Raw genomic sequence first — 12,353 nt, 5'->3', positions numbered from 1 at the left:
TGTAATTAACTTTAAAGTCATTACTTTATTACATTGCTCAACATGTTCTTAACATTTGTCATAATTAGTTAAAGCAATGGATTTGTATCCGCTCTGGTCGGACTTCAACTGCATATTTTCCGCCATTTCCTTCAAAATGTGCAAACCATGTGAAGCCACGTCAATTTCCTGAAGAAGTGCATTATGGGCCCTAACGTACGGAAATACGTGTCAACTTCATATTTTGGAGATTTTAGTACGACATCGGGGAACTTTTGGCATACTAACTATATCCATACTATGACCAATAATCATACTATATACCCAATCGCGTTACAAATAGTGTGGTTTAGTATGAGTATTTTAACACAGCTCTACGGTCTGTTTTAATTTAAAAGAACGGAAAGAGAATCTTTCAACCAGGAAGTGAATTTAACCAATAGGATTCTAGCAAAGCGTCCTAAACTGACGTCAACCCGGTAACGATGAACAACCGGTAGGATTGTAGAGAAATCTGTGCTGATTTTTCCGTTAACTCAATTGTTTTAATATACTCATCAGAAAACGTGCAAACATCATGGTTTTCGATGTGAGGAGGTGAGTAAAAGGATTTTGGTTCACAATTCTCAGGCTTAAATTACACTCGTAATATTTTTTACAGTTGTCTTCTGTGCATGTAGAGAATCCCCTGCCATCCTCTTGTTCTAAGTTTACTAGCCAACAAGTTAACGGTATGATAGTTGCAACAACAGGTATCATTATATTGTATCTGCGGGCAGCTTGCAGTTTTATTGGGTCAGTAGATTGTCCAAAAAGTATACCCGTTTTGCCTGAAGAGATGCCCATTCAGACGAACTATTTAGCATCTAGGCTAACAGGCTATCATCCTGAAAAACACTAATAAAAGGCACTTTAACGTTTAATTGTGAAATAAAACCTAATAGGCTATTATATTACACATACGTTAAATTATAGGCTATTGTTGTCTTACACTGTATTATTTATGCAGCATGTTATTTATTTTGTAAATATCCAAATACTTTTTTTCTCTCCTTTTGTTGGACCATTTAATATCAGCCATTGTTTCTGTCATGACCTTTCACCTATATTATGATTGTACTTCGGTGCACGAAGGAGAGCGGATGAGGACTCATCTGTAGGATGTAGAGTACTGGTTCATACTCTGTTGGACCTACAGCGCCAAGAGACTGCGGTCACACACGCAAATACACACGTTATACCAGGCTGGTCTCATAGACTAGACGTAACATAGTAAAAGTAAATCCGGGACACTCAAATTAGTAAACTATACTACATTACCAAAAGTATGTAGACACCTGCTCGTCAATCACCTCATTCCAAAAGCATTGGCATTAATATGGAGTTGGTCCCCCCCTTTGCTGCTATAACAGCCTCCACTCTTCTGGGAAGGCTTTCCACTAGATGTTGGAACATTGCTGCTATAACAGCCTCCACTCTTCTGGGAAGGCTTTCCACTAGATGTTGGAACATTGCTGCTATAACAGCCTCCACTCTTCTGGGAAGACTTTCCACTAGATGTAGAAACATTGCTGCTATAACAGCCTCCACTCTTCTGGGAAGGCTTTCCACTAGATGTGGGAACATTGCTGCAGGGACTTGCTTCCATTCAGCCACAAGCAGTAGTAGGTTGGGCGATTAGGCCTGGCTCGCAGTCGGCGTTCCAATTTATCCCAAAGGTGTTTGAAGGGGTTTAGCTCAGGCCAGTCATGTTCTTCCACACCGATCTCAACAAACCATTTCTGTATGGACCTCGCACGGGGCATTGTCATGCTGAAACAGGATAGGGCCTTCCCCAAACTGTTGCCACAAAGTTGGAAGCTCAGAATCGTCTAGAATGTCATTGTGTGCTGTAGCGTTAAGACTTCCCTTCACTTTAACTAAGGGGCCCGGACCATGGAAAAATAGACCCAGGCCATTATTCCTCCACCAAACTTTACAGTTGGCACTATGCATTGGGGCAGGTAGTGTTCTCCTGGCATCTGCCAAACCAAGATTCGTCCGTTGGACTGCCAGATGGTGACACGTGATTCACTGCTCCAGAGTCCAATGGCGGCGAGCTTTACACCACTCTAGCCAATGCTTGGCATTTCACATGGTGATTTTAGGCTTTTGTGTGCGGCTGCTCAAACATGGCAACACATTTCATGAAGCTCCCGACGAACAGTTATTGTGCTGACGATGCTTCCAGAGGCAGTTTACTGGGTCCTGATGATTTTTACGTGCAAAGTGCTTCAGCACTCGGTGGTCCCGTTCTGTGGAGCTTGTGTGGCCTACCACTTTATGGCTGAGATGTTGTTGCTCCTAGATGTTTCCACTTCACAATAACAGCCCTTATAGTTGACCGGGGCAGCTCTAGCAGGGCAGAAATTTGACCAACTGACTTGTTGGAAAGGTGGCATCCTGTGACAGTGTCACGTTGAAAGTCACTGAGCTCTTCAGTAAGGCCATTCTACTGACAATGTTTGTCCATGGAGATTGCATGGCGGTGTGTTAGATTTGATGAAATGGCCAAATCCACTCATTTGAAGTGGTGTCCAAATACCTTTGTGTATATATATATATATATATATATATATATATATATATATATATAGTGTATGTTACGTTTGGTATGGTTACATAAGACCGATAGTTACTTAAGGCAAAAACGAAAGTAGGGTGGTGGATGAAGGGGCATATGACATGAACGTCTAGTAATCCATAGGTTGCAAGTTCGAAACTCCTCATGGATAACTTTAGCATTTTACCAACTTTTCAACTAGTTACTACTTTTTAGCTACTTTGCAACTAGTTAGCATGTTAGCTAACCCCATAGCCTAGCCAACGTTAGCCACCTAGCTAGAATTCGTGAAAGAAAATCATACATTTTGCAAATTCATAACCTATAGTACTGTTTTCCAATTCGTAACATATATTACAAAGTGTAATTCTTAACATATTATACGAAATAGATGGACATCCATAAATTAATACATACCATAAGAAACATTACATATAGTAAAAGTAGTGGTTCAGATTTATGTACAGAATAATACGAAATGTTCTGAGCCCAGGCTGGGTATACCGTTCCAAATCCCACAGCCATTGTTTGCACACTGCTTGTCATCAGGGCTGGGACTTGCCTGGCTGCCTGAGCTGTAAGAGCGGCTTCAAGTTGTGTAATGTTGAATCAAGATAATCATTCTACCCGACACGACCCTGGTAAGTGCATGTGTACTTTAGAACCTGCCGTGTTGCGTCAAGACAGTCGTACCTTAAATACCGACCCACCTGTGAGACACCTCGTTATGGGAATGTCGCTGATACTGGTTTTGTCCAAAATGACACTATTACCTACATATTGCACTACTTTTGACCAGGGCCCTGTAGGGCAGTGGTTCCCTACTCCAGTCCTCCAGTACTACCAGCAGTACAGTTTGTTGTAGCCCTCGACAAAAACACACCTTATTCTACTTGTTAACTAATCATCAGTCCTTCAATGAGTTGAATCAGGTGAGTTTATCCAGGGCTACAACACACAAAGTGTACTGTTGTGCGTACTGTAGGACTGAAGCTGGGAACCACTGCTGTTGGGAGTAGGGGGAGGCATTTTAATTCCCAAACACAGGGGAAGATCAGAGTTTACTATGAGTTAACAATGATCTGAAGTTGAAAGACCTTTTTTGGAATGTGAACATTTAACAATCTCATTTAGAATGTGTGGCCCCACTCCACATCCAGCTAGCTAGCTGCCCCACTCCACATCCAGCTAGCTAGCTGCCCCACTCCACATCCAGCTAGCTAGCTGCCCCACTCCACATCCAGCTAGCTAGCTGCCCCACTCCACATCCAGCTAGCTAGCTGCCCCACTCCACATCCAGCTAGCTAGCTGTCCCACTCCACATCCAGCTAGCTAGCTGCCCCACTCCACATCCAGCTAGCTAGCTGCCCCACTCCACATCCAGCTAGCTAGCTGCCCCACTCCACATCCAACTAGCTAGCTGCCCCACTCCACATCCAGCTAGCTAGCTGCCCCACTCCACATCCAGCTAGCTAGCTGCCCCACTCCACGTCCAACTAGCTAGCTGCCCCACTCCACATCCAACTAGCTAGCTGCCCCACTCCACATCCAACTAGCTAGCTGCTCCACATCCAACTAGCTAGCTGCCCCACTCCACGTCCAACTAGCTAGCTGCCCCACTCCACGTCCAGCTAGCTAGCTGCCCCACTCCACGTCCAGCTAGCTAGCTGCCCCACTCCACGTCCAGCTAGCTAGCTGCCCCACTCCACATCCAGCTAGCTAGCTGCCCCACTCCACATCCAGCTAGCTAGCTGTCCCACTCCACATCCAACTAGCTAGCTGCCCCACTCCACATCCAACTAGCTAGCTGCCCCACTCCACATCCAACTAGCTAGCTGCCCCACTCCACGTCCAGCTAGCTAGCTGCCCCACTCCACGTCCAGCTAGCTAGCTGCCCCACTCCACGTCCAACTAGCTAGCTGTCCCACTCCACGTCCAGCTAGCTAGCTGCCCCACTCCACGTCCAACTAGCTAGCTGCCCCACTCCACATCCAACTAGCTAGCTGCTCCACATCCAACTAGCTAGCTGCCCCACTCCACGTCCAGCTAGCTAGCTGCCCCACTCCACGTCCAGCTAGCTAGCTGCCCCACTCCACGTCCAGCTAGCTAGCTGCCCCACTCCACATCCAACTAGCTAGCTGCCCCACTCCACGTCCAGCTAGCTAGCTGCCCCACTCCACGTCCAGCTAGCTAGCTGCCCCACTCCACGTCCAGCTAGCTAGCTGCCCCACTCCACGTCCAGCTAGCTAGCTGCCCCACTCCACGTCCAGCTAGCTAGCTGCCCCACTCCACGTCCAGCTAGCTAGCTGCCCCACTCCACGTCCAGCTAGCTAGCTGCCCCACTCCACGTCCAGCTAGCTAGCTGCCCCAGTCTCCAGCGTTTCCAGCTAGCTAGCTGCTGGTCCCACTCCACGTCCAGCTAGCTAGCTGCCCCACTCCACGTCCAGCTAGCTAGCTGCCCCACTCTACGTCCAGCTAGCTAGCTGCCCCACTCTACGTCCAGCTAGCTAGCTGCCCCACTCTACGTCCAGCTAGCTAGCTGCCCCACTCTACGTCCAGCTAGCTAGCTGCCCCACTCTACGTCCAGCTAGCTAGCTGCCCCACTCTACGTCCAGCTAGCTAGCTGCCCCACTCTACGTCCAGCTAGCTAGCTGCCCCACTCTACGTCCAGCTAGCTAGCTGCCCCACTCTACGTCCAGCTAGCTAGCTGCCCCACTCTACGTCCAGCTAGTTTCGAGCAGTGTTTCCTGGTCCCGTAGTAGTCTCGAGCAGTGTTTCCTGGTCCTGTAGTAGTCTTGAGCAGTGTTTCCTGGTCCCGTAGTAGTCCCAGAGCAGTGTTTCCTGGTCCTGTAGTAGTCCCAGAGCAGTGTTTCCTGGTCCCGTAGTAGTCTAGAGCAGTGTTTCCTGGTCCTGTAGTAGTCCCAGAGCAGTGTTTCCTGGTCCCGTAGTAGTCTAGAGCAGTGTTTCCTGGTCCCGTAGTAGTCCCAGAGCAGTGTTTCCTGGTCCCGTAGTAGTCTAGAGCAGTGTTTCCTGGTCCCGTAGTAGTCCCAGAGCAGTGTCTCCTGGTCCCGTAGTTGTCCCAGAGCAGTGTTTCCTGGTCCCGTAGTAGTCTAGAGCAGTGTTTCCTGGTCCTGTAGTAGTCTAGAGCAGTGTTTCCTGGTCCTGGTCTTGTAGTAGTCTAGAGCAGTGTTTCCTGGTCCTGTAGTAGTCTAGAGCAGTGTTTCCTGGTCCTGGTCTTGTAGTAGTCTAGAGCAGTGTTTCCTGGTCCCGTAGTAGTCCCAGAGCAGTGTTTCCTGGTCCCGTAGTTGTCCCAGAGCAGTGTCTCCTGGTCCCGTAGTTGTCCCAGAGCAGTGTTTCCTTGTCCCAGAGCAGTGTTTCCTGGTCCCGTAGTAGTCCCAGAGCAGTGTTTCCTGGTCCCGTAGTAGTCCCAGAGCAGTGTTTCCTGGTCCCGTAGTAGTCCCAGAGCAGTGTTTCCTGGTCCCGTAGTAGTCCCAGAGCAGTGTTTCCTGGTCCCGTAGTAGTCTAGAGCAGTGTTTCCTGGTCCCGTAGTAGTCCCAGAGCAGTGTTTCCTGGTCCCGTAGTAGTCTAGAGCAGTGTTTCCTGGTCTTGTAGTAGTCTAGAGCAGTGTTTCCTGGTCCTGTAGTAGTCTAGAGCAGTGTTTCCTGGTCCTGTAGTAGTCTAGAGCAGTGTTTCCTGGTCCCGTAGTAGTCTAGAGCAGTGTTTCCTGGTCCCGTAGTAGTCTAGAGCAGTGTTTCCTGGTCCCGTAGTAGTCTAGAGCAGTGTTTCCTGGTCCCGTAGTAGTCCCAGAGCAGTGTTTCCTGGTCCCGTAGTAGTCTAGAGCAGTGTTTCCTGGTCCCGTAGTAGTCTAGAGCAGTGTTTCCTGGTCCTGTAGTAGTCTAGAGCAGTGTTTCCTGGTCTTGTAGTAGTCCCAGAGCAGTGTTTCCTGGTCCCGTAGTAGTCTAGAGCAGTGTTTCCTGGTCCCGTAGTAGTCTAGAGCAGTGTTTCCTGGTCCCGTAGTAGTCCCAGAGCAGTGTTTCCTGGTCCCGTAGTAGTCCCAGAGCAGTGTTTCCTGGTCCCGTAGTAGTCCCAGAGCAGTGTTTCCTGGTCCCGTAGTAGTCTAGAGCAGTGTTTCCTGGTCCCGTAGTAGTCCCAGAGCAGTGTTTCCTGGTCCCAGAGCAGTGTTTCCTGGTCCCGTAGTAGTCTAGAGCAGTGTTTCCTGGTCCCGTAGTAGTCTAGAGCAGTGTTTCCTGGTCTTGTAGTAGTCTAGAGCAGTGTTTCCTGGTCCCGTAGTAGTCCCAGAGCAGTGTTTCCTGGTCCCGTAGTAGTCCCAGAGCAGTGTTTCCTGGTCCCGTAGTAGTCCCAGAGCAGTGTTTCCTGGTCCCGTAGTAGTCTAGAGCAGTGTTTCCTGGTCCCGTAGTAGTCTAGAGCAGTGTTTCCTGGTCCCGTAGTAGTCTAGAGCAGTGTCTCCTTGTCCCAGAGCAGTGTTTCCTGGTCCTGTAGTAGTCTAGAGCAGTGTTTCCTGGTCCCGTAGTAGTCTAGAGCAGTGTCTCCTTGTCCCAGAGCAGTGTTTCCTGGTCCTGTAGTAGTCTAGAGCAGTGTTTCCTGGTCCTGTAGTAGTCCCAGAGCAGTGTTTCCTGGTCCCGTAGTTGTCCCAGAGCAGTGTTTCCTGGTCCCGTAGTAGTCCCAGAGCAGTGTTTCCTGGTCCCGTAGTAGTCCCAGAGCAGTGTTTCCTGGTCCCGTAGTAGTCCCAGAGCAGTGTTTCCTGGTCCCGTAGTAGTCTAGAGCAGTGTTTCCTGGTCCCGTAGTAGTCTAGAGCAGTGTTTCCTGGTCCTGTAGTAGTCCCAGAGCAGTGTTTCCTGGTCCCGTAGTAGTCCCAGATCAGTGTTTCCTGGTCCCGTAGTAGTCCCAGGGCAGTGTTTCCTGGTCCCGTAGTAGTCTAGAGCAGTGTTTCCTGGTCCTGTAGTAGTCTAGAGCAGTGTTTCCTGGTCCCGTAGTAGTCTAGAACACACTGTCTTGATGTGTTATTGACTTTAGTTTTAGTAGCAAATGAGCAACTATCAGATCTTCCTGCATATTGAAGCCAATGCTGACCCGACTAGACACATCTTCCTGTACATTGAGGCCAATGCTGAATGGTGTTTTCAGATGTTTGGTGTGTCTTGTGTACTTTTCCATGTGGCTGTCTGTGTGTTGGGGGTTAATAGGTCATTGCTGGGGTCAGATTTCAGGAATGTGTGAGGCTGTCTGGGTCTGTTTGTCATGGCTGTGTTTCAGAGCTAACATTCCACTGCTCTTCAGTAATGCTGCAAAGTATTCTGGGAATATAAAATGTGCTGAACCCCCCTCTCTCACCACCTCTCTCTCCTGTCTCTCTCTCTCTCTCTTTCAAATAACTTTGTCAAATATCTCAAGCATAGGTTGGTCACTTTTTGTCTAAATTTGGTACACAGAAGCTTGGTTAAACAAAATGCCACCGGTTGGCCTATAGGTGGCGCTGTTAAAAGCAGTCTCACTTTAATCCTCATATCCAAATTTAGAACCAGAAGTGGTGTTTAAATGACCAAATTCGGCCCATGTCTTTTAACCTAGTTTGAGAAAAACTAAGGGATTGCTCAAGTGTTTCCTGGTCCCGTAGTAGTTTTGACAAATCAAAAATCTGATTTTTACGGCATGTGGTATTGATATCTCTAAGAAACAAGGGAACTATTAACAACTTTCTTTACATATTTTATTTTTTCTTTATTTAACTAGGCAGTAAAGAACAAATTCTTATTTTCAATGACTGCCTAGGAACAGTGGGTTAACTGCTTGTCCAGGGGCAGAACGACAGATTTGTACCTTGTCAGCTCGGGGGTTTGAACTTGCAACCTTCCGGTTACTAGTCCAATGCTCTAACCACTAGGCTACCCTGCCACCCCATGACATCACAATACCCCGTAATGACATCACAATACCTCATAATGACAAAGCAAAAACAGGTATTTTGACATTTTTATGTCAAATGTATTATAATAAAAAACATAAATACCTTATTTACAGAAGTATTCTGACCCTTTGCTACGAGACTCGAAATTGAGTTCAGCTGCATCCTGCCCACCTATGTAACACTCAAGCTCAAAATCATCTGCACACTTCGTCTCCTTATGAACCAACACCTCAGATTAATCCAGATTTAGTATTTAGAGGTTTTAATGGTTTTGAGAAAGAAACAAATTAGGGGAAAATGGGATCCCAGAAGTCCTAACGTTTTTGCAGTCATCATATATATTCAGTATCAGTCAAAAGTTTGGACACCAACTCATTCCAGGGTTTTTCTTTATTCTCACTGTTTTCTACGTTGTAGAATAATTGTGAAGACAACAAAACTATGAAATTTCACATGTGTAGTAACCAAAAGTGTTAAACAAATGAAAATATATTTGAGATTCTTCAAAGTAGCCACCCTTTGCACTCTTGGCATTCTCTCAACCAGCTTCATGAGGTAGTCACCCGGAATGTATTTCAATGAACCTAGAGGCTAGCGTCCCACCTCTCAACAGCCAGTGAAACTGCAGGGCGCCAAATTCAAAACAACAACAGAAGTACCATAATTAAAATTCCTCAAACAGATGTATTTTACACCATTTTTAAAGATAAAACTCACGGTATTCCAACCACAGTGTCAGATTTAAAAAAAACTTTACTGAAAAAGCAATAATCTGAGTATATTTTGGGTATATATCGACGGAATTAATCGAACAAAAGGACAATTTGTGATGTTTATGGGACATAATGTAACAATGTAGCTTTAATTTGCTATCTTGCATGTGTGATTTAATGAATGTTTGATTTTTATAGTAATTTATTTGAATTTGGCGCTCTGCATTTTCCCTGGCTATTGGCCAGGTGGGACGCTAGATATCCCAGCGAGGTTAACAGGCGTGCCTTGTTAATTTGGACAATATATTTCCTTTTTAATTGCGCTTGAGCCAATCAGTCGTGTTGTGACAAGGGTGTTATACAGAAGATTGCCCTATTTGGTAGTATTTATATATAAACTAAATAAGTAATGCTTTTAAGAATGATTCCCTGCTACATTACAAGATAACCAACCAACAGCTCAAGACTAAACTTCACTCGCATCATTCTTGTGATATTGAGAGATAATCACGGTAATGCTCTCAGTGATTGCACCTAAAGGACGATAGGTCCTACATGATAGAGTGCCTAAAGTTGCACCTAACTGATCTTGTGTCCTTTCTGTCATCTTGTGAACCCCGTTCATTGCTGTTTTTGTTTCTCCTAACCCCTCCCTCTTTCTCTTCCATTAGGTTGGATATCTACAGGAAAGTACCCAAAGACCTGACCCAGCCCACGTACACAGGAGCAGTGGGTGAGTAGCCCTCCACACACACACACACACACACACACACACACACACACACACACACACACACACACACACACACACACACTTATCATGGTTCAGCTAGTCTACTCACCTGTCAGAGTTCCATGTATGTGCAGTCGTGGCCAAAAGTTTTGAGAACAACACAAATATGAATTTTCACAAAGTTCGCTGCTTCAGTGTCTTTAGATATTTTTGTCAGATGTTACTATGGAATACTGGAGTATAATTACAATACTTTCACAAGTGTCAAAGGGTTTTATTGACAATTACATGCAGTTGACTGATGGCAAGAGTCAATATTTGCAGTCCTGACTGATGGCTTTTCAAGACCTCTGCCATCCTCCCTGGCATGCTGTCAATTACTTCTGGGCCACATCCAGACTGATGGCATGCTGTCAATTAACTTCTGGGCCACATCCTGACTGATGGCATGCTGTCAATTAACTTCTGGGCCACATCCTGACTGATGGCATGCTGTCAATTAACTTCTGGGCCACATCCTGACTGATGGCATGCTGTCAATTAACTTCTGGCATGCTGATGGCAATTAACTTCTGGGCCACATCCTGACTGATGGCATGCTGTCCATTCAATCCACCCTGGCATGCTGTCAATTAACTTCTGGGCCACATCCTGACTGATGGCATGCTGTCAATTAACTTCTGGGCCACATCCAGACTGAAGGCATGCTGTCAATTAACTTCTGGGCCACATCCTGACTGAAGGCAGGTGCTCCATCATGCTGGAAAAGGCATTGTTCGTCACCAAACTGTTCCTGGATGGTTGGGAGAAGTTGCTCTCGGAGGATGTGTTGGTACCATTCTTTATTCATGGCTGTGTTCTTAGGCAACATTGTGAGTGAGCCCACTCCCTTGGCTGAGAGGCAACCCCACACATGAATGGTCTCAGGATGCTTTACTGTTGGCATGACACAGGACTGATGGTAGTGCTCACCTTGTCTTCTCCGGGACAAGCTTTTTTCCGGATGCCCCAAACAATCGGAAAGGGGATTCATCAGAGAAAATGACTTTACCCCAGTCCTCAGCAGTCCAATCACTGTACCTTGTGCAGAATATCAGTCTGTCCCTGATGTTTTTCCTGGAGAGAAGTGGCTTCTTTGCTGCCCTTCTTGACACCAGGCCATCCTCTGAAAGTCTTTGCCTCACTGTGCGTGCAGATGCACTCACCTCCCTGCTGCCATTCCTGAACAAGCTCTGCACTGGTGGTGCCCCGATCCTGCAGCTGAATCAACTTTAGGAGACAGTCCTGGCGCTTGCTGGACTTTCTTGGGCGCCCTGAAGCCTTCTTCACAACAATTGAACCGCTCTCCTTGAAGTTCTTGATGATCCGATAAATGGTTGATTTAGGTACAATCTTACTGGCAGCAATATCCTTACCTGTGAAGCCCTTTTTGTGCAAAACATTTGAAGGCACGTGTTTCCTTGCAGGTAACCATGGTTGACAGAGGAAGAACAATGATTCCAAGCTTCACCCTCCTTTTGAAGCTTCCAGTCTGTTATTTGAACTCAATCAGCATGACAGAGTGATCTCCAGCCTTGTCCTCGTCAACACTCACACCTGTGTTAACAAGAGAATCACTGACACCATGTCAGCTGGTCCTTTTGTGGTAGGGCTGAAATGCAGTGGAAATGTTTTGGGGGGGATTCAGTTCATTTGCATGGCAAAGAGGGACTTTGCAATTAATTGCAATTCCATCTGATCACTCTTCATAACATTCTGGAGTATATGCAAATTGCCATCATACAAACTGAGGCAGCAGACTTCGTGAAAATTCATTTTTGTGTCATTATCAAACCTTTTGGGCACAACTGTACCTGTCACCTCATGGTTCAGCAGGTGTACTCACCTGTCAGAGTGCATGTATGTACAGTTGAAGTTTACGTACACCGTAGCCAAATAGTTAGAGAATTAACTAACTAATTGAAAAAAATCTAAATTCTCTAACTTTTAATCACCAGAAACAGCTTTTGCCTGCAATCTAGCATCATTGAATTGGGCATAATGATTGTCAAAAATATATATATTTTTTTACCTTTATTTAACTAGGCAAGTCAGTTAAGAACATATTCTTATTTTCAATGACGGCCTGGGAACAGTGGGTTAACTGCCTGTTCAGGGGCAGAACGACAGATTTGTACCTTGTCAGCTCGGGGGTTTGAACTCGCAACCTTCCGGTTACTAGTCCAACGCTCTAACCACTAGGCTACGCTGCTATATATATATATATATATATATGGCAGCGTAGCCTAGTGGTTAGAGCGTTGGCCGCTGTATGGCCCTCAACAATAGAGCTCATCGTGAGGGGCCGCTGTAGCTTGTGGGTCTTGGGCTCACGGGTGGCGCTGCGGTCTAAGGCACTGC

General features: G+C 46.4%; 1 protein-coding gene across 1 annotated transcript in view; it reads left to right on the top strand.

Moving 5' to 3' along the window:
- The first annotated feature begins 230 nt into the window (after positions 1–230).
- The window catches only part of ergic1 (endoplasmic reticulum-golgi intermediate compartment 1), a 45,457-nt gene continuing 33,334 nt past the window's right edge, over positions 231–12,353 (top strand). The window contains 2 exon segments of the mRNA XM_052518011.1: positions 231–576; positions 9,892–9,953. Of these exon segments, the coding sequence (XP_052373971.1) occupies positions 557–576; positions 9,892–9,953 (82 nt within the window). The 5' untranslated portion in view covers positions 231–556.

The sequence above is a fragment of the Oncorhynchus keta genome, chromosome 4, assembly GCF_023373465.1.
Source record: "Oncorhynchus keta strain PuntledgeMale-10-30-2019 chromosome 4, Oket_V2, whole genome shotgun sequence".
NCBI lineage: Eukaryota > Metazoa > Chordata > Actinopteri > Salmoniformes > Salmonidae > Oncorhynchus > Oncorhynchus keta.
The sequence above is the reverse complement of the archived record's forward strand: the minus strand, read 5'-3'. Positions and strand labels throughout refer to the sequence as shown.